This window comes from Mugil cephalus, chromosome 4 (genome assembly GCF_022458985.1).
Source record: "Mugil cephalus isolate CIBA_MC_2020 chromosome 4, CIBA_Mcephalus_1.1, whole genome shotgun sequence".
Lineage (NCBI taxonomy): Eukaryota > Metazoa > Chordata > Actinopteri > Mugiliformes > Mugilidae > Mugil > Mugil cephalus.
This window is the reverse complement of record NC_061773.1, coordinates 22,069,338-22,092,523: the sequence shown is the minus strand read 5'-3', so window position 1 is coordinate 22,092,523 and position 23,186 is coordinate 22,069,338. Positions and strand designations below refer to the sequence as shown.

The following is a 23,186-nucleotide window of genomic DNA, read 5'->3' as shown; positions in this document are numbered from 1 at the left end:
ATCAGCCTTTTGTCCAGGGAGAGGTCTAGTAAGCTTACACTAGCTTAATGCGTGGGCTGAAAGATGAGAAACATTGACTGTGGCAGCATTATTTTTTTTTTCCTCAAGCCAGCATTTTTCTCCCTTTACCCTCCCTCCCTCCCTCTCTCTCTCTCTCTCTCACACACACTTTCTTCCCCTCTTTCCCTCCATCAATGGAGGAAGAATGTGTGCAGGCGTGCGTGCACGTGTGTGTGTTTGCGGGTTTGTGTGTCTGTGCCGGAGATAAGCCGGGTAACTGGGTCCAGCCTTGCACCAATCCTGTTAGCATTAGCGATTAGCACTGGCTAACAGGCCGCTATTATGAGCAGCGGGCTGATTCCACGGCGCCTGACCTCACACAAACAGTACACACACACACACACACAAGCACACTAAGCTATAGGAAGGATTACCACTTGATCCTTGATTAGGAGGCCATATCTGCCTGGAAGTTGTGTGTGTACGTGTGTAAATAAAGAGTATGGTAGTGTATACTTCCAGCCTTGGACGTACACTACACCGTACGCCGACCTTATCTAGACTGACAACACATATTTCACATAAACCAACGTGGAGTCAGTGTCCTCTACTTCCCTTCCGCCTGCTCCGCTGTGACATGTTTTGCACCTATAATGATGTAGAGATAAGTGTCAGGTTCGGCTTTTTTGTTAACCGCGGTCATCACCGTCAGAAAGCTGGGAAGCCAGGAACGTTTCCCAGGTATGGATTCGCCCGAGGCAAGTTTGATATTTTTAGCGGTCCAGCTTTCGCACAGCTTCAGAATGACTAATTGTTGGGCTGTGACCCTCACAGAAGGTACATGTTGTAACGTCACACCTGCCTCACATTCCCTCCATCTTCAACCCCTCCTCCTTCCACCTAGTTGTGCTTCCCTTCTTTCATTTTTCAGAGGTCCAGCTTGTGAGAACTTTGTAGTCAGAACACTTTTTTTTCCTGAAAGCTTGTCTCTCCCCTTTCATATTTATTACTTCCATTGTCCAGGTTTTTGTTATTCTCCCTTTTTATGATTTGATTTATTGCATTCTCCTTTTTCTTTTCAAATAATGTAGTCTCCCTTTGGTCCCTTCTCTTGTTTTCTGTTTCTATGGTGCTGTTCACACCTGGCATTAACTTCACAAGTGAACAGTACTTTTACCTGTTCTGGTGTTTCATACTCCAGACTAGGATAAGAGTTGTTTTTTTTCCTTAGTTCGACAAGCACTTTTCACAAGCACTCTTTGTTTTGTGAAACCATACTTTTTAACCGAGATGTGGAACTGTAGCACATCTGTTTGCATATAGGATGTGTCTTAAGTAGCCGGTAGGTTGTCGGTCTGCCAGTAGAAACATTGTGTTCACGTGGCTGAAAGAATGTAGCTGGGTGCGGTCCAGAGAAGGTCGGTCCACTTTTGATCCGACCAGACATCATATCACTTTAACAATGGTGGGTGTGAGCCTAGTTAGAGCTGGGGGGGTATACCAGTTCATGGCTAATACCGAATTCTTAATATACCGACATACCAGTGTGTTTTTTGGCACAGCTTCTACCACCACTGCGAGGCGTGGTGAAGATGAAAAGGTCGGAAAAATGCAGTAGCAGAATGAGGGTACTTATGCCAAATAAAACATGCTGTGTCGGTTATTTGGGGTTTTTCAGGGTGACTGGACGTCCCCGATTTCTGGGGTCAGCCCGCGTTTTGGATGACCTGTCCCCCGGCTGAAGCTGTCCCCGAAATTGTCCCCAATTTTAGCTTTATGAATGAGAAAAAATAAATATTTTTATTATTATTTTAACAGGGGGCCATATTTTACTAATAGTGTGGGATTATTCTCCAATATTTACTCATCATCACAGTAAAATAGTCCATCGTTAGTCTACTACGTTAATCTGCTGCATTAATTCCCTCTCAACCAGTAGAAAATGTTGTGTACGCGTGATTTCGCATGGGGAAAAATAAATTTAATTCTGAAAAATACCTTGATATACATTTTTGCGCATACCGCCCGGCCCTAAACCTAGTCTTCCTTTCTGAAGTGCAGATCCTCTTTTCTGTGTGTACATAAAAGATCTGCACAACGTGATTTTGCAAGGGTCTCTCACATCTCCTCATGTCGCAGACTGTAGATACTGGGATTTCTGCTCTCACCTTTCGCTCTGCACTGTGCCTGTTTTTGTGATTTAATCACAGAATATAGCGCGTTGTGAGTTTGTTGCACTGTTGACATTCCTCTCTTTCCCCTCGCATGCAAATCCTGACCTTTTCGGAGTAACCTGCTTAGTGTTTGCGTTTTCATATTGGAATTCATTGTGTAGCGAGTAAACCCAGTACAAGGTGCGTGCGTGTATTCCTCGAACTGCGGATTGTGCGACAGTGCTGGTTCGGTATGAAAGTTTAATCAGCCTTTGGTGCAATGAGAGGAGATGAGTTGGGGATCACAACCTCACTTTTCACTGCGCCTCCCTCGCCCCCTCTGCTGCCCATTAAACACACACGCGTGCACATACGCACACTTCTCCCTGAGCAAATACTCGTGTTTTTGTTGAGTGAAGGCACACACTCGAGCAGACCCCAGTTTCCCCTCTCTCAACATGACCCCCCTTTGAGGATGGATGTGCAAACACAGACACCTGTAACTTGGAATAAAAAAAAAAAAAAAAAAAGAGTAGAGGGCGGCTAGTGTTATTGGTGCGTGTGTGTGCAGGGTTGCAGAGGGTTGTGCGGGGCCACATGAATCGCTAAATTGACCATGTGATTCAGAGGGGAATGAAGTCCTATTCTGATTCGCCGGTCAGCAGGGAGGCAGGAATGGAAGGAATAGGTAGCTTGACCTCTCGCCCTTCATTGTTGCTAGTCTTCTGTCCTGAGGGGAATTAAAGAAATGGATACGTTTTCTTTACCTTTGTTTTACCAGACAGATTGCCTGAGATCCAGATATCTCTTTTACAAGCAAGGCCTGGCCAGGAAGGGAGCATTAAAGTACAAATCATAATAAGACACGCATAAAGAAGGCACAGGCATGAGCGAGAGAGAGAGAAAAGAAAAAAAACACTTCCAGGGTACTGTGGGTGAGTTATCTCCTACAAATACAGTCTGATGGGGGAGGAGGATGAGAGGGTATGGGTGGGGACAGGGATGGCTGTACCAGGGGATCCTGGGGAGAGTGAGTTCATGTTAAAACAAACAGAACCGGACATTAAAACTCAAAAAGGCATGAAAGAAAGGCAGCTTGACTTGTAGAATTTCTTAAAGACATTTCGCCGCTCTTCATTTCTAAGAGGCTGGTGGGAAGTAGAGGTTTAAATGGGAAAACTCTGCAGGTAAAACGCATCAGAAACTAGCTTGACTTGTTTCTGTAACAACCAGCAAGTGGTGCCACTAATTTTCAATAATGGCTGGGTACTTACCTGTGGTTAAGGAGGGGGACTGGGGGGGGGGTCTAAGCCACTCACCGTATGAATGGTGCTCTAACGAAGTCATTGTCAGTGAGAGCCCCAACTTGTGATTGGTGTTGAAACTCCTCGGGGGCAGAAATCAAGACTGCATTGTAAATTGATGGCAGAGATATAGAGACTGTCCTGCTGTTCTGCACTGAAGGAATTTTCCATTAAAAGATTAAAGCCCACAATGTGAGGAAAAGAAGAATGGCGCACAGCAGTCAATTATTTATTTTGAACAAGTCGAACAATTCTGTTAATTAGTTGACAATTAAACCTCAATAAATATTAAATTTTTAATTTTACCGCTATAGTTTTACATCTCGTCGCTCTCCGGTGTTCCTCAGCGTGCAGCCAGCTAGCTAGCTCGTCCTCCGTTTAAGGCTTTGCATGAACCCACCCAGTTTTAGTTTGGTCATTACGGCCAGTTAAAACAATTAGCAGCATAATGTGCAGTCACTTGATTGAATGTTTATGTAAAACACAGCTTAATGGAGCTTTATTGCTGCTGCTTTGCGTTGAACCACTTAACGTCAGGTTGTGGCCAGACACTGTGTGAACATTAGAAAGCCACCTGCTGCTAGTCTAGAGACCAGTTGTTAAGTTTCAGACACCTTCACGCTTTGAACAACTGCCTAAAAGACGAAAGCTGGCTGGATAACACCCATCTTTTTTTTTTCTACCTCTTCTTCTTCTCCTGGCTTCGCACTTGCTCACCATCTTTTTCCCACTTGCTTTCCTGGCCTTTCGGTGTCGGTGTTATCTCAGACACTTTATCTCCATCTGCCATTCTTCTGTTATTTTTTCCCCGCCGTCCACAAAGTTTGAAGTTCAGTCTCCCCGTGCGCCTCGCTTTCTCTTCTTTCACGCTCGTACTCACCCCTTCGCCATCTTAACCAGTGAAGGAGTGCTCTTGTTCCCAGGCAGACTGGGTGGTCTCTTGGTGGTGAAGGAAGGAGGGAGGGAGGGAGGGAGGAAAAGATTGAAGAAGTTCATATGCTCCGACTTCAAGGGAAAGAAATAATAACTGGCGTGTTGTTTTGTGAATGTCTTATCTTCCTGTGTTTGCATGTGTTTTTATTTATCTTCTTTTTTTATTTCCTGTATAGACTACGCCATCAGTCTTTGATGAATGTGTTGGCATCCTCCTCTGGAAACTGTCCCGTGTGCAGGATGCATATTTATAGTACAGTGTGCACATGTGTTGCTCTGGAGATGTTTGGTATATGCGATAAAGGAATCTGCTTCATATTTCCTTGTTTGACTGTGGGCATTTTTTTTTGAGGGGAGGCGAGGGTTGTTGATGCAGAGGAGAGAAAGTCGGGCTGAGATTGATAGGGAAGGGGTTTGTGAAGAGGTATGAGGAAGGAGTAATGAGAGAGAGAGGGAGAAAGAGGGAAAGGATGGGGTGGGAAGGAGGATTGCGAGAGGAGAAGGAGGGGCAGAGGAATGTGTGAAAGGACCAAGGCAGACATGTCAGAGAACAAATTGAAAATGCCAATTTCACTTTAGCCCCCACCAGCTCAGGCGCTTATAGCTCGGCCCCGGCCTCTTATTCCATGTGTAAATGAATGGTGTCCACAGAATAACACACAATCACCTCTCTCTATCCATCTTGCCCTCACTATTTCTCCTTCACCCTTGTTCTCGTATTATCTGCTCCCAGCTCACCCTCCTTTTCGCCATCTTTTGTTTTCTCCGCTCCTCCGTGCTTCCAGCCACTCGTCCCAAACTGTTTGCAGTCTCGTAACAATTTGTGTCATTTTTTTTTTTCCTGCACTTTGTCCTCAATTGTGAGATTGCCCATTGCTTGTTATACCCGGTTTTCCTTTCTCTTTTCTAAATTACCCCCACTGTTGATGAACTAATTGCATCAGTTTTCTGTTATAGACCCCTTCATGGCCTACGTCACTGCGACGTCACAACATTAGCTGGAGGCAAAACAGGGGGAAGCTTGAGGCGAATACTGTCACTTTCAACTGTGAAAATGACGTCTTGTTGTATTTTTGGTGCCAAAACCGAAAAATCAGAAACACTAACTTGAAGTTTTATCACATACCAGCCACTACCAGTCATAGACAACATTGGTTTGGTTTTGGCAATTGCAAGAATTTGAGTGAGACAATCAATAACATGCACACTTCACATCAGATAAGATTAATATGTCAGCTTGGCTAACGTTATGAGTAAACTGTGACTGAAATTATGTAAGTTAATAATTTTTAGGGATTCATGGTACAGATATAATGCTAATGCTAACCACTAGCTAACACAACGTTAGTTGTATATAATGCTAATGCTAACCACTAGCTAACACAACGTTAGTTGTGAGTTTCAGGGGTGTCCAGACAGACGTTGCATTTACTACATTACCCTCCACAGTGGTTCCACTTACTTCCTGTAATATCTTTGTTGGAGAGGATTCGTTTGATAAACACAGACCAGACTTCGTCCCCTCTGTGTAGGGGTCGGTAAACGTAGTCCCATCAAATAAGTGTTTTCCTCGTCCATTTCAGCCACAACAGTCTGTTGAAATATGCTGACCAGCATTTACAGGCTATAGTGTTTGAGATATTTTGCCTCCAGCTAAGCCCCGCCCCTCAAAAAAAAACGTCACACTGTTTACAAACTGTGAAGGGGTCTGTAATGCAGCAGTAATGTCTCAACCAGATAGCGCGCTATTCGAGCTGTCTGGCGGCTTCCACGCAACGTTACTCAGAGGTCAGAGTTTCTTCTTCAGTTTTTTATGGCCGCTGAATACATCACAGCCCTAAAAATGGGCCAGAAAAGCCATTTTGAAAGAATCCACCCATAAAATAATCTCTAAGAGCAAAGCAGCACTTTGCCTGAGATACATGGAGACGTCTTTCCCTATTTGAATATCAGCATCTCTGCCTTCAGGGGCCACTAAATGTATACCATCCAGTCACAAAAGTGAAGAAGAAATTAATCAACCATTCATACATTGTGACATTGGGGTGTCCTTTCATTTTCTTATCGTCTCTATGCACATTTCTTGGTCCTTTTCCCCCCTCAAATACATTCAGATTCACTATTATTACAGATGTCGAGATAAATCTCACGGTATCACAGTGGAGTGGGTGATATCGCATAGTGGCGAAGTTGTAGCTAGATTCAATCTGTGAGGGCCCCTTTAGCCTCAGGCTTGGGGCTCTCACACTGGATTTTATCGCCACTCCACTAGAGAAGAATAGCCCTGCTATCTCTCACCCCGAGGCCAGTGAAGATAGTGACCGTTACCACTGGTAGTGAAAGTGACTGGGCACCCTCAGACTGACAGAGGCATTAGGTCACATCAGACCAGTCTTCACCCCTACATGGCTGCAGGGAATATGTGATCTCTTTCTATCTAGCAGCTGTGGTGTGTTGCATCAAGACAGCTAAAGAACGGAGTAGCTGATAATGCAAAGTGTGTCTCAGATTGGTATGCGAGTATCTTGAGAAATGAGTGTTTTCAGATGATCGTGTGTTCGCCTCGGTGTTCGGCTGCTCCGCGCACGAGAAGGGGAGGGCACTTTGGAGGTGCTGCGTAACTTTTAAAGCGGCATTTTATTTGCCGGCGATAATCGCGGTTGATAATTTATTTGTTCCGAGGTCGGGAGCGATCTCGCAGGATCTCTCTCTCTCTCTCTGTGTTTCCCACTCAGTTAACACTCCGCCACCACATCTCCGCTTCTGAAGCCTGTTGTCTCATTTAAAGCAATTCCATAAAACTGATTATGCCAACGACGAGTCAATTACATTTCAACTCTTATTAGTTCAGGATGCAAAAATGAAATGAGATGAGAATATTATTGTTGGAGATATATTACGCTTTTCATTCATCACCGGGATGGAATGAGTCATACGGTGAGGGGGATTCCAATCTCTTAATCAACTCTGCGCTCTGCCAGGCAGCAGCGGATGTGCTGTGTGTAAAAATCACAATATAGCCCGTCTCTCATCATTCATTTTTATGGTCCTTCAACTATGTGAGCACCGCAGGGTATGACATTACTAGCAGCCGTGAGCCGAACTGAGTTTGCTTTTAGTATTGGCTGATTTTTTTTTCTTCTCCCTTTCACTTATTTCATATTGATTGGATGTGTCTTGCGGTGTTATGCGTGTGAGAAAAAATGGCAGTGAATGCTAATCTTGTCTTTGTTGTTTTGTGTTTCAGTATAATTATGAAGGAAATGACATCAGCGACCTGCCGGTGGACCTGTCTGTAGTTTGGAACGGAAACTTTGTCATCGACAACCCGTACAACATCAAAGGTGAGTTACTGTGGCGTCTTGCATTAATGATCCTTATTTGTTTTATGAATTCAGTCTGCGCAAAGAATCGCTGGGGAGGGGATGGACTTCTCAAGTATTTATAAATCGTTACATTCCTTATCTGCATCGTCTGTTCGACCCTGTGAACCTAATTCAAAACTTTATAGCCGGTCTTCTTTCTGAAGCTATGCTGTAATGTAATATTAAACTTGAGTCATGGCTGATATAAAATATAAATATCCTCCATGCATTTTAAAGCTTATATGTTGTGGCCAGAATATCTCAGCCGGTCTGTGAGATGTTGAAACGCTCTGAAGAAAGAGGCGCCATCGAGCTGTTTGCATTACCCTTGTGATAGGACACTATTAAACACTACAGCAGTAGAAATGTGCTCAAAAGCCTTAACGTTTACACTCTCATCGCTAACAGAGAGCACACATGCTCTACCTTTGGCCATTTGTATTCACTAATGCATATATTGACTAATAATTATGTCTGTCAAGGCAGGATTTATCACACGGGGCTCTTTAGTCATTGATAATGGGTAGCAACCAGCGTCAGAATGATTCATGGGATTGCGTTTTTTCTGCCCCGAATGTATTAAATTTGAATCTATTGAACAACATTTGGGATGTTCAGTGTGTGTATTTTGTAAAGTTATAAGGCCGTTCGATTAAATCACGTGTCAAGATCTAGATTGTACATCAAGTATAAACTCGAGGCAAGATTCATCCATCAAAGACTGTGCAAAAGGCCATTTATGGTACTGTTACACTTGCTGCGTTTACATGGACAATAGTGTTACATTAATAACAGCTCAATCCCAAAAAAGCGCTAAGTGCTGCAGGACATAGACGGCGTAACTACGTATGTACTCAGTGCGAGCCGTTACTACTTGGGGCTCGCTCTGTAAAAACACTTGTCTCCGTTGTCTCTTTTCTGGTTTTCGGGTTCATTTTTGTTTACTTCTTCTACTTCCTCCTTCACTTGCACCAATGACAACTGAAACTTTCGACAAACTATCTCCAAAGACGAACCATACAAATGTTTGTATCTCCTCACTTTTTATTGATCCAAAGCATTACAATTTGAAAATTGCTGAGATGGAGAAGCAGTCAGAAATACTAAAGCAGAAACACGCTGCTACCAGGCGGAAAAATCACAGTCTGCATCGCTGTTACATTTCTGGGGAGGTGCACGTCAGGCTGCGGTGTTAAGACTCTTAGAGTACTGCTGGACTTATACATCCAACCTGCGCTGGTGTGAGCCATTTATACATGTGCACTTCTCTCTGTCTCGCTCTGTAAAAACGCCACCCAAACACTAGTCAGCGCTGTGTTGGGTTCATTTTTGTTTCTACTTCCTGCATCACTTTTATATCTTTTTTTTTATATATATATATCTTTATTGATCCAACACAGTCGATTCAAAAATTGGGGACAAAGAAGCAGAAACACACTACTACTAAGCACACCAGTCACAGCTCTTGCGTTCTGCATCACCGTGGTGCGTTGTTCCATTTTTGCGGGAGGTGCACGTCGACTGCGGCGATCTCGGTCTGTGCTGCTATGCGGGACTTATTAGTGACTAATAACCACGTCCGCGCTTCACTCCGATTTCTCTCTGGTTGGAAATGTGATTCTCCAGGTGAGGTTAATAACTGGTGACACGACTAGTGTCTGGACAGACAGAAACACGGCGGCAGCAAAACAAATATGAATAAATGAAAGAAGGCAGAATAGATGTAGGCAGTGCAGATGTGTCACTTCACATTATGTCACTTCAGAAAAAAAAAAAGGATTCTTGTTAATGTTTTGAGGTATGTAAAACAATATTTCTAATCATCTCGTTCTATTTAGTGTCCAGGCAAACAGTTAGGGTGAAGTCTTTATCCAGAATTATATCAGGTTGAGATATTGTCCATTTAAATGTGGCCACTGATATAAATCGAGGGTGGTTTTATATAGACTTCTTCTAAATAAGCGTATCTACATTAAAACTAATTTTAGATTTACATAGCATATCTCACAGTGATGTTTTGTTTCTCTCGACATCCATGCACAAGTTGACTGGTATTATTGGGTGTAAATAATGTGTGTATTTGTGTTTGAGTGCATATAATAAACTCCAGCGTATAACCACGCCTTACGCTCCAAACAAAGAGCCAAGTGGGTAGTGATTAAACACCTATACGTACATGATGCATCACTGTGGGGGCAGACAATGAGATCATGTCTGTTAGATGTAATTACTGGTAAAACCGTCTTTATAGTGCTGTCTCCATTAATTACTGTGCCCTGTGCAGCTCAGCGGGGGGCTGTAACATTATTCCCCTGCTGTGAGGTGCAGTAACGGCGTCGCCAGCAACCACTGCGTTCGATATGGCCTGTGAATGACACGCACAGGGAGTTTTGAACAACAGAGGGAGAGCAGCATTGTCTGGTCCTGTTTGTTTCTCTTTGATGGTCAAAGGCACAGCGAGGAGCGGGGGATTTTTTAGTGCAGTATTTCAGAAGACGCTGTTACGTCTCGAAAAAGTTTGCGAGGTAGCGATCGTTGCTTATTGTCAGTAATACAACGCCGCGCAGTCACTTTGTTCCTTTATTGATCCCTGGCTGTCATCTAGATGTGCCAAGCGAGCTGGTGTCGTCTTAAATTTCACTCGTTTTTTATTTTTATTTAAGCTGCTGCCTTTCATTTCTATATGGATGTGCTTGTTACATATGATGCGTTCCATTTACCGTGGAAGCCGTGGAGTTATCGGCGTTCCAGTTACAGAAGTTTGAAAACTAGATGGCAGCGTCCTAAAAGTCCTTCTCTCGTCAGAATATAACTTGGTGTGTTCAGTATTTACATTTATTGAGTGTACACTGAAGTTTTTTTAAAAAAAAATCTTCATAATAATATTATTTCTATAATTTAAAACTAAATTTAGGCTATTTAAGTTACAGAAATTGTAAATCGAGCTGATGACTTGAACAAACCCATGAGTTTTTTACTAGAATTATTTACAGTGATGAAATCTACAAGACCACACGAGGCAGAAATTTCTAAAAACAATCAGAAGTTTTAATTGTTTAATTTAAATGTAGTAAAAAATACATTATTAATCCCAGTTTGCCACAATGGTGTTTCACATTGTTTTGGTTTTACCACGCTATTGTTTTTAGCCATTGTTAGCGCGACATGGTTTTGTAGTTCCCATATAATACCTGAAAAACATACATATTTCAACATATGTATGTGGAAAAATACTATACGACTGATTTAATGCAACAAAAACTAATCAGAAGTGCTAATAAACAGAATATTACGGGAACTTCTAATTATTGTTTACACACTGGGCAGCCATCTTGGTAACTCAACTCGGGGGTGGTGAGGATTCTACGACTTTCTGAATAGAAAGTCGGACTTCGTGGGGACGTTCCAGTTGAAAATTCCAGCTCAGAATTAAAATGCTCATGTAATTAAAGAGGAGTCATTTAGCAGCCAAAGACTGATGCAGCGTTTCTTTAAAACCGTTACATCACCAATGGGATTTGAGATGAAACGATTAGTGTACCACTCCTGAGGCCTTTGGGAAATAGGTTCTCTACTCAACTAACTGTAAGAGGAGAAACTTGAAATGAATATTTCTTTAGAAAAAAAAAACATTAGTATAGTTTACTTGGTTTTGTAATAGTTGAAAAGAAATCATATGATAGTGGGGGTACTTCACTCTTTCACAAGGTTTCATTCACGTAACCTTCCTTTCTCCCCTCCAGCTCACCTGTACAAGTGCTACGCCCTGAGAGACAGCTGTGGGATGTGTCTGAAGGCGAACCCCAGGTTTGAGTGCGGCTGGTGCGTCGGGGAGAAGAAGTGCTCCCTGAGACAGGAGTGTACTCCCCCGGAGAGCACTTGGATGCACGCCACAACCGGAAACAGCCGCTGTGCACACCCCAAGATCACCAAGGTAAGCCGCGGTGATAATGACACACGCTGACACATAACACCAGTGTAGCAGCTCAGTCAGAGAGAACAGGTGGCGCACGCCTGACTTTACAAGTGCACCTGCGTGCACACACACACTCGCAGCTCTTCCCGAAGCTTCGCTGCTTCTCGTAATCTAGTATTTACCAACAAATGTATTTCCTTGCGATGATAAAATAAACCTGAAGGAAAAGCGGAAAACCTCACGATTATAGCTGATGACACTGGCGCACATTTTAAAACCGCAAGGCAAGTGAATGTGCCACTATAAAATCAACATGGCTTGGAGCTGCTAAATCCAGGTTGATGAGAACAGTCCTATGTTACCACTGTTTAGCTACTGTGACCTAGCAACTCTACACCCGTAACAATAAACAAGTCTGGTTTATGTAAGGCGAGGGTCAGACGAGAGCGTGTTCGGATGATTAAAACTCTCGGTAACAGGGCCGCGATTGTTTCCTCTCACATGAACCGAATTCCACTCATTAGTGAAAGTAAGCTTTTCAAAAGAGGGGATTTGAAATCTCTTCCTGTGCTGCGTCACCGTTTGGCCCCGGCGAGCACGGAGGACAACGTAGGAGAGGAGGCGGCAGCAGAAAGAATAGAAAACTTCGAAGGCAACACCACGACTGCAACCACAACACAGATGGGCCGGCCAGGAGGAGGCAGTTCGCACACACCAAGTCTGAACACACTGACAAGATTCGACATGATGGCTGCACGCACACGCGAGGAGGAGGGAGTGTGTGTGTGCGTGTGTGTGCGCGCAGGGATGGAGACAAAGAAACGGAGGATGTGAAAGTGTGCTAATTGTGTCCCACCATGGGCACCGAATATGTGCGCGCGCGCGTGTGTGCATCTGACAGGCTGGGCGAGCGAAGGCGTCTAAACACCACGGTGTAACCATCTGTTGCCACCCGTATCCGTGGCGGTGGTCCTCGTCTGAGTGTGACCAGGGTCACCGTACCTACAGCTCACCACTGGGACTGACACACGCACGCACAGCGCGGTCTGAAAGCAACGCACCGCTGTGTGAGACGCGTCCCGAAGCGGTTCGACCCCTTCGCTTAACGTCAGTCGTCCTTCCTCCTCCGTCTCCATTCCAAGCGCTCACTGTTTTTTTTTCTTTAAATGGGATTTTATGTTATACGAGACAAAGCGTCATCTCAGTTAAAGTGAGTGCCGCTTCTATCACTTCAGATGAGTGTGAAATATATATAGTTTAGAATAAATGACCATTTCACTGACGCGGACATATGAAAAATGGAGCCCTCCGTACATTTCTTGCATGACACGGGTTAGTCTCTTTGAATGCGTAATGGAGATATTGGATAATTGGAGCAGAGGCACATAGATAAATCCGTTAGCTAATGCTCCCTCTCTCTTCATGCTCGCTTCAGTTATCTCTTTGAAACAAGCGTACAGAGGCAATTGGGTTGTGTGTGCGCGTATGTGAGTGGAAAGCGGTGGTGGGAGTAGGGGTGCACACAGGCATGTGCTCTTGCATGCATATTTAGGGGTAAATCCTGCCCCGGGGAGAGATGTTGGTGGCAGTCGAAAAGCTGGAAAAGAAGAGCTTTGGAAATGGCAGGAGGAGAAAAATACTGCAGGTTTGAGAAGGCAGAAGAGACAAAGGAGGAGAAGAAAGCGAGAGGCGCACGCTGGAGGAAGCCGCGTTGCCGTCCTCACCTCTCTTTGCCACCTTTGACATTTACAGTGTGACATTTAACGCCAAAAGAACATCTGCGGATGACAAAGAAAGTCTCTCTCTATTCATCCGCCATTTCATCCTTTCTCCCAAAGAGCATCACAGTGGCCACACAAATTGAATATTATTCCACTTCTTACCAACAGTTTGCTAAAATCCCCCTTTTCCCCGTTTGATCCCGTCTTGCATTTGCCTCTTTGTGCTTTGTTCGTTTTTTGCGGCATGCTAGCTGCTGTGTGGCCATTAGCTCGCGGATTAGCCGCTAATTTCATTTGGACCGGAGAATGTGTGTTCAGACGGGAAAGAAGCACCACTGGAGACGCGCAGTGTATTATACACACACACACACACACACACACACACACACACACACACACACACAATCTATGCGCACATACGCCCAACGCAGTTAGCCGCAGCTTTCAAAGCAGCAAGTGTTGAACCTATTTGGTGTCATTTCCGAGTGTGCTATTGCCCATTTGATGTTGTTCAGTATTGTGCAGTTGGGTACCACTCCACTAACAGCTCTGGCACCGCTCTCCAAACACAGCCACTGATGTTTTAGGTGCTAAATGGTGATTTCAGACATTGTGAGAATTTGGCTGGTAACCTGTTAAAGTGCTATTTTTATTGTATTGCATTTCTCCGCGTTGACAAGTTTCACCGAGATTAATTAGTTCTCACATCCCATTAAGCGAACGCAATTTTCACGTGTGTCTGAGCCTGCCCGAGTACGCTCACGCCAACCTAAAACACAAAACATTCAGATATACATAAGAAGAAAAAGCCGCGACTTAGGTAGTGTACGGTGTTCTCAAACTCAATGTCACACAGATAGTGTCACGCGCGCACACACACAGAGTCCGCTCTGTGCCTCAGTGTCGCCCGGCAGTGTCCTGGTCCTGGCTTTGGATGCTGCCTGGACCTCCGTCATCCATCATCTCCTGCCTGCCTTCTCCTAAGGGACAGGAAAAGCATTGCAGCTTGCCCTCAGAAACCAATTAAAACAACGCAGGCCATGCCAGTATATGTGTGTGTGTGTGTGTGTGTGTGTGTGCTGGGGTGTGTGTGTGTGCTGGGGTGTGTGTGCTGGGGTGTGCGTGTTTTGTGTTTTAGCATGTGACGCGCTTGCATGTAGTTGTGATCTTGCGTATATGAGAACCTGAAAATGATTGCTCTTTAATGTGGACTTTTCCAAAAAAACAAAAACATCAAACATTCGGTGTGTTCCTAACCTGCCACATTTGCCACTACCAGGCTCCTTTATCTCCCCCGACTCTTTTTTTTTGTCAGTCTTTGTTTTCATCTCTCGTTCCTTTCCTTCATTTATACTTTCTGCAGACCTCCAACCTTTTTTTTTTTTAACTTTTTAACTTCTTTTTACTTCCATCCTTCTTAACTTTCCCTGCCTTTGCGTCTTTTTCTCCCTCTTTCTTGCCGCCTGTTTATCGACAAAGATTAAGTGAAAGATGGCTTTCTTTGTGGAGGCCTTGATCGACAAGCCCTCTCTAATTTGATATTTGTGTTTCAGAGCTGAACAATAAGTCTCAGTGTTATAAGACCAAGAGAAATTAAAAAAAAACACACATTTACCGAGTAATTATATGCATTTCTTATTCATAAAGGAGGGATTGCAACTGGATGTCAGTCATGATGATGTCTTAATTAAATTACTTTCTCGATGATCTTAGCATCTAAAAATGCTCTGAGTTCAGTCGGAGTGATTTAATTGGCCCCAGTGAGATTTTGACTTCTCACACAGATTTGTTCCTCATGTCTGCATGGTTATACGTGCTACTTCTTTTCACTTTTTCACACCACGTGTAAAATGTGACGGAGATAATCCCCTTCCCGGTCCCTTCATTCTCTCCGTTGCGTAGTTTTGTTTTAGAGAGGCTTTCCATATCGCCGATAAACTCAAGAAGCCCTGCACCACCTTCATATCATCTCTCCCTCTCAGTCCCCTGCCCGCTTACCCCTTCCTCCTCCTCCTCCTCCTCCTCCTCGTCCTCCTCCTTTAACTAGCAGATGCTATCTGTGCACTGCAGCTCAGCCAGCCACAATAGGCCTGACACAAAGCCTCACACACAACAGGACAAGTCGGCAACAAAGAGAGGGAAAAAAGGCAGTTTGAATGGGTGTAGACGGCGCGAGGAGAATAGAGCAAGTATTTAGGCTGGTGGCTCGAATCAAAAAGGGCTTTTTGTTTGTGTTGTTTAGTCGTAGATGTAGCGGTGTGTGGGTCCGTCTATGCGTGCGGCTGTGCGCACGTGAGTGTGTGTGTGTTTGGGAGAAGCGGTGCTTATGGAGAAAGAGCGGTTGATTAACATATCTGAAGATTCTGACTGCGGCGCTACTGTGTGCCAGTCATTCTTTTGTCTGCAGCTAAAATACATACATTCAGGCGCGCTGACAAAGACGGAGATAGAGAGTGAATTAAAAGACTTCAGACAGGAAGAGGGAAAGGGCGAGGGGAAGGAGGAGGGATGTTCGTCAGAACCCTAGCTGGTGTAAGATGGAAAACACTCCTTAATTATATCACTGTGGCATTTCAGTTCTAGCCTGCATGACATTGGCCTTTGTTCCCATTGTGTGTTTCTGGTAGTGGTGTCCTGAACACCTGTGGCTTTTACTAACCTGCCACCTTTTCTGTAATGATGTTAGACTGAAGATTATTGTATCAGCTGGAGAAATAGAGCTGTAGAGAGCGGCTCGAGAGAGAGTGGATCATTTATCCTCGTGACTGTAGTTGTACTTTGGAATAGTTGTGTATATTGTGAAAAGTATTTGTTTCCGTTCTTGGTGAGTTGAAGTTAGAAGGTTGATACCGCTCTGAGCGGCAAATATGAAGCTACAGCCAGCTTAGCTTAGCTTAGCTTAGCTTAACAGGAAGACTGGAAACAAGATGTAAAATGGTTCTGTCTTAAGAAAGTCAAATCTGACAGTCGGTATGTGACGCTTTCAAACAAGCCAGATAAAAATGCTATTTTGTCAACTTTACCAGTATCAAGTATCACATCCTAAAATGCCGACATAACCCTTTAACAACTTTTGGACTCGGTACACCCTACACCCTTCTTATAACCTGTTCCTGATCTCATTTCATTATCTAGTTGGAATAAAAACATTCGTTGCTATTATTAATATTAAAACTTTGAGCCAAAATCACCTCTTTTCAGTGGAATTGCTGCTTTCAACTGATTTCTGGATGATACTTGGGTTTGTGTAGTTCAGTTAGTTTCTAAAACAACTTTTTTGAAATAGTCTTAACCTCGCCGTCTTTTGAAAGACAGCGAGGGCATGTGAATGAATTTCATTGTGCCGGTCTGTGGTGTGACCAGGCAGCTGCTGGTAGAATTAGAACCAACAGCTCTGGTTTTAAAATATGCCTCTTGTTTCAATGTGTCCGTCAGTTTTACGCTTGGGTCTTCAGTCGAATCCCTATAATTATTTTAGGATTTTTTTGTGTGTGTCACCCCCCAACCTCAGTAACCAACGTCTCACCCCCTTCCACCCTGCCGCGACGAATGACCCCGCCGCCCCACCGTCTTCTAATCCAATTAGCTTTAGCCCTAATTACGCTAGTAATGACTGATTACCTTTGTCTGCGTAGGGGCTGGATGAATATGGCCGTGATTAGCGACGAGGCTAGCCTTGGGTAGCCATTAGCACCTCCGCACACCTTTCACAGACCTCTAGGGAAAAGAGACGGGAGCAGAGGTCGGTGTGCGTGGTAATTGTATTCAGTAGATTAATCGTCAGAAGGTTAAATAAGAGATGGAAGCGGGGGTTTGATGGGTGGGTCCAGGTTAAGTGTGCAAGATGGCAGGTTGTGAATGTTTGACTGAGTCGAGGCAGAGTTAATGGATTCAAGGTCATTTTTCATCTTGGTTAATGAGGTAGCAAGTGTCTGAACGTTCGTGCTGAACGGGACGTGGCCATTATGACTTAAGTAAACTGTCACTCACGCTGACACGCGATATATGTTCTATGATATACTGCTTTGGATAGAAATTGATTGTCGCATAAGTTTTTCCGGTTAACTAATGTTCTCATTTGTTTTGCTCTTCCGACCAGTTGCATCCAGAGACGGGGCCCAGACAGGGAGGCACCATGCTAACCATCACGGGTGAGAACCTGGGTCTGCAGTTCAAAGACATCCAGAACGGGGTCCGCATCGGGAAGGTGACGTGCAACCCTCAGGAGGACCAGTACATCAGCGCTGAGCAGTACGTCGACACTATCCCCGTCTTCATTTCTTCACACCCACCTCTCTAAGCCCCATTGTTTGTGAAACTCTCCACTTCTCTGCTTGTCTTTGTCCAATATTGATGTGACACCGAGTGCTAAGCACAACACTCTCCACTCTCGGCTCCCTCTTTCTCTCTCAGACCTCTGTTTCATAAAACCTTTCAAATGGTGTTTTTTCCCTTTGAAACCAAACTCACAAATAGCCTCCAGCTGCGCTGCCAGTCCCTGTACATGTACAGTCCCCGTAAATGTGATAGCATCTCACACAGACCCTTTTATTCCACTAATAATCAGAATAATGGGCCAATCAGCATTGAAATACCTCATGTAATCACTGATTAGAACTCCTACTAATTTTAAGATACGACTCAATGTAATAATATTTGAAGTGGGTGGTATACATCCTCTAAAAATTGTTTCACAGTTGAAGGGTTGTCATGTGAACACGCGCTTTGATTATGTTTACTTCTTTCTGGGGAATTCTGAATCACAGCGGGTGCTGCGGATGCAAATTCATTCATTTAATAACCGCATTATTATATTCTTGGAAGAGTATTACTACCAGCAATAAAAAAAAAACAAGTCTTCGCTTCAGTCTGTTCAAATATGACTGAGCTCTTTGTTTTAACTCTAAACAAGTCTCATTACCGCAAAAAAAGTTATTTATTTGATATGGAAGTAGCATCATGTGAATCATTGATTAGATTTCATTATGAAGGAGAAAAACATCACCACAGACAGCGTGACACTGGAGCTCCACTCTTAAAGCTTCTCTGAAATATCGGGGCCTTCAACTAATTGATGAGTCAGAATTACTATTTTATGTTTCTGTTCATCTCGGAGCGGAGAAAAACACAATTTAGGACGAGGAAATATCGGGGACGCTCGTCGTGCTGTTCTATTTTCAGCTGTGTAGCTGTCATTGTACATATTTGTGCTCCATTTGCAGAGTTTTGCAGCACAGTCCCAGCAGATTTAGTTTTCCCTCTCTGCCCCCTCACTCAGAAGGAAACGGAGGACATGTGATGTTGATGGTTAGACAGGCGGGACAACAGGAAGCTGTGCAGCTCTCACCAGTGATGACAGGTGTCCCCAAAATGGGTTTAAAAACAGGGTTCATGACATGTCTGTGTGGATTTTTAATTTTAAAACCCATACATTGTTGTGCAGGATTAGGTGATTTTTGAGTTGCAACTTTTTCCTCCTCTCACCTACGGTGCTGATGTTTAACCCTGTCAGCCCTGCAACGCTGCGCTGGCCTGTTGCCATAGCACCCACAAGAGTAGTAGGAGTAGGAGGAGGAGGTGGAGGTGGTGGGTGCGGTTGGCAGTCAGGCTGTCATGCTAATTAAAAGTGATGTTTGCCATACGGTGCCATTAGTGGCCCGGTTGCACTCGTCATCCCCGTGACCCTATCAGAGCTGTAGCGCAGGAGACAAGACGGGGTTACGGGACTGACAGCGCGGGTCAGAGGTCAGCCGGTGCAGAGAAAGAGGTGCGCTGACGGCTGTGCAAAATGTAGACACATTGTCCTCACTCGAGCATTTTCTGTTTTATTCTGCCAGCGCTTGTTCTTCACACAGCGCTGCTCACATTCTGAGCTTTGGTCAATGGAGTGGCTTTTTGGACTGGCATTCTCCAGTCATTAAATATTTACTAGAGGATTTGACTTCACTTTGACAAAAGTAAATCATTGGCAGTAGTGAGGAAAAACAGAATCTTGGGTTTTTATTATTATTATTATTGCCTTATTATTAATTATTATGACATATGTTTATTTTTTTACTTTCCACCCCAGTTTCTTGATTGAGCGAGCTATCGTTTATAATGTCGTCGTCCTTACAAATGTTCTCCCTGTCTCTCTGACCACGTAATAACAGCTCAGTGTAGCCACCTGTCATCTGGGCAATAATGACGCGAGTGAAACCGCGTTTCTAAACGAGAGCTGTCCAGCATTTTAATCACAGCCCCCTGTCATAGCGGGAGTCCTGGGACCAAATGAAAGGGAAAGTAAAAACAATGGAAGCTCACAGCATCGGAATGTGAAATCCATCGCGCTGCTGTTGCCATGGCCACATGCGGGGAGGATGGAAGCAGGAGAGTTAATAACTCAGGGAGTGGAAGCTGAGGAGATGTGTAGGATATGAGCTTGTTCAATTAATCAGCCGCTCTCGTTTTTAACCCTCTCTCCCTCTTGCTCACTTCCTCTTTCCTTCCCCTTCCTTCTCTGTCTCCCTCGCTCTCTCTCTCCTGCACCTCCCGCCCTTTCTCTCTGTCTCATTCGTTCACTCTGGCTAATTAACAGTCAAGTGTGTCTCCAGTGGGTGAAACATGAAGTAAGTGTGTGTGTTCTCCCTGTGGGCTACACCACCACTCCTCCCCTCTCTCAATCATTTCTTCAATGGATTTTCATTTGGCTAGCCAGTGCCCAGGGCTAAATACGTAGCTTTAGTTCTTCCACTACATGCTAATTCAGGCAAACACATGAATACACACAATATAATATAAACTCCTAGCACATTTCCTCTAATAGAGCGTTCGGTCTGTTCTTGGTATTTTTATGAATACCAAGACACTAACGCTTTCATTCAGAACTATCTGAATGTTTTTCTGAGAATTGCTGCTCTTTCCTTTGTGTCTTTCATCTGGTGTCATAAAAAACAAACACTAAAACTCATTTAGGTCAGTGATAATAAAACCACGTTTTTCCTTTGTTTCAGGATCGTGTGCCGGCTGAATGATGCGACAGGTTACAGAGTGCAGGAGGCTCAGGTGGAAGTGTGCGTCAGGGACTGCATCCACCCCGACTACAAAGCCACCTCAAGCAAGGCCTTCACCTTTGTGGTACGTTTTCCTCATTGGAGATACAGCTGTGGCTAACACTTCTGTTGCTGGATTTGAGAACTGCGATGCAGCCGATAACTCGCCCTTGACCTGTTTGTCCTCTTGTTGCCTCCCTCATTAGTCTCCGTATTTTACCCGTGTCTACCCTCCCACCGGACCACTCTCTGGGGGGACAAAGATCACCATCGAAGGCAGTCATCTCAACGCAGGGAGCGCGGTGTCTGTGAAGATCGGTCTTCACCAATGTCGCTTCGAGAGGTGAGTTAACCCAAAGTCACTTCAGTTCAAAGTAGACATCAACCATGACCGATGACCGTCCTCATATGGGGACATTATGTTTTAAGTTTGTTGCAGCTTATTCTGCTTCATTTAGACCTGTTGTCCTCACTGTTGTCTGCCATTTACTGGTAGTGAAGGGTCATTGCACCTGTTTATTTATGCTTATTAACTTTCCTAGTTTAATATGACATGCGCACATATGACATTTCATCGTTTTCAATTCTGCTTTTGCATTAATACAAACAGTTTTGTATTTTTGTACACATTGGGGACTTATAATACACAGTGTCCCTGTGTCCACATTCAAAGATGATGCTTATTTTTGTTTTATACTACTAATCCCAGATACCTAAAGATTGTAATCTTATCTTAAAGAAATTAAAATGCATTCCAAACAAATCCTTGGGTCTCAGGAGATTAACCAAAAGCATAAACATGTATTGAAGTCAGAGTATATTTAATGCTCTTATGCATACAAAATAAACATATATATGTATCGGCGAACGCACCCGCAGTCGATACCAGTAAAAAGAACGCAAATGTCGGACCGAAATATTGGTCCATAGTACTACTACTACTACTGCTGCTGACTGTAAAGACTTATATGTAAATGTTGGGCTTCTGTTGTATATATAGTTTCTGATTTCACTGGAGAAGTGTCAGTGTAAACTGCCATTACACAGTAGGGGAATCAGCCCTGTCCTTGCATGTTGATTAAATCGCTCCAAACAGCAGGGGACAGTGTGCATGCTGCCTTTCTTTTTCAAGACGCTGTAATCAGTTATCAGCCATTTTACTGCTGAAATATACAAATTTATTTCTGTCCTTGAAACTGTGAAGTGTTCTTTGGCCTATGCCATAATTACAAAACCGTATACGGCATATGTTTCCCTCCTTTGTTGTTTTCATCATTTTTTTTCCCCTGCCTCTCTATGTTTAAAAATTATAGTCATTCCCCCGTTTGTTTTTGTTTTGTTTTTTTTTTTTTGCTGGTCACTGTCCATGATTTACAGCCAGTCTGAAAAATGCAGTCGCTAAGAGGATGACCTACAGTGCTGTAATTCACAGCCATTGTGAGAATGACAGTGTAGCTTCTCGCGGGAATGCTCATTGTTCACTTGTGCTGTGAATGACTGAAGTGCGTAGCCCACATTTGGTCAGAAACATCACTATAATTTAAAAGGAATGAGATGGTCTTTCTGGTGGTTGATAACTCACATTTTGTATTTTTAAAATGCGTATTTCTCACACGCTTTTTATATATATATATATTTTTTTAGAATAATCTGTCTCCGCTATCTTCCCGTCAGTCACTCTACAAGAGATTGTGCCAGGATTTCAAGAGGAGGGGAGATAGATCCAATTTGATATGACTCTAATTCCTCTAGCCAAGAACTCCATTGTTTCTTTAAGTCCCTTCCTGGCCAACTTACAGCAAACTGAGCTCCGGTCTAAATCCACTCATGTACGGGTGTCTGGCAGATGGCAGAGAAAAGAAACATCTCAGAAGAGATTGCGATAGCACTAAAACAAGCACACACCGAAAGGAGTTTTCTGGCAGAAGCTTCACTGTGAAGGTGACTGTATTGGCAAATAGGAATTGTTGCAGAAATATTCCTCTTGCCCGGGCTTTTCTCGGTTCTCTTTTTTAGAGATGATTGTCTATATAATGCAGGTGTTTTTACTCTCGGGCAACAAGTGACAGGTTAAACTAATGAGCCCATCAAGTTCTTTTTCTATCATATCAAAAGAAAAAGCGGAGGCCAATTTAAAGCTCTGCAGCACATCCAGAGAAAGGTGAACATAATAGTCTTGGCCTTTCATTCACTGAGCAGCAATAACCTTTATGGCCAAAGTAATGAACTGGTTGAGTCCATCTCTTTAATGTGTCTTTGTATTCAGCGGGGCCTCTGCTTTAATCAAAACCTATTTACCCCGAGTCACTCATCCTCTTATCTCCCCGTGCAACCCCTTTTCTTTTCTTTCTGTATCCCCTCTTGGCTTCTTTTGTGTGGCCACAACCTTGTCAAAAATATGTACGCGGCGCCACAGGCACTCTCGGTGGCGACAGCGTTGTGAAAGCGGTTGCCATGGAAATGCATCACTAGTGGAATGTGGAAACCTCATTTTTTATTATATTTTTTTTTTTAATTGTCCTTCATTTTTTCCATCACCTTCTCTGTCCCCTTTCCGTCTAAGGACACAGTTGAAATATCCTCCTGGGATACAGCGGGGACACGTTCGGCAAAGACGCCCAGTGCCCCTGTTTTTTTGCTCCTCTCCCCCGGCCCCACAACAAATCGCTGCGAGCTGCCAAAAATAGGTTTTCCCTCCTTCATCTCCTCCATCTCCTGCCTTTCTGTGGGTTCCACTCTCACAGCAGATAACGGGGAGGGGGG

General features: G+C 43.9%; 1 protein-coding gene across 4 annotated transcripts in view; it reads left to right on the top strand.

Annotated features, from left to right (window-relative positions):
* Positions 1-23,186, top strand: part of LOC125006657 (plexin-A1-like) — a 192,177-nt gene that overhangs the window by 134,738 nt on the left and 34,253 nt on the right. For all 4 annotated transcript variants that reach the window (XM_047582912.1, XM_047582910.1, XM_047582911.1 and 1 more), the window contains exons 11-15: positions 7,638-7,734; positions 11,499-11,689; positions 17,492-17,643; positions 20,385-20,508; positions 20,630-20,766. In XM_047582912.1, coding sequence (XP_047438868.1) covers positions 7,638-7,734; positions 11,499-11,689; positions 17,492-17,643; positions 20,385-20,508; positions 20,630-20,766 — 701 coding nt within the window. The remainder of the gene's footprint in view (positions 1-7,637; positions 7,735-11,498; positions 11,690-17,491; positions 17,644-20,384; positions 20,509-20,629; positions 20,767-23,186) is intronic.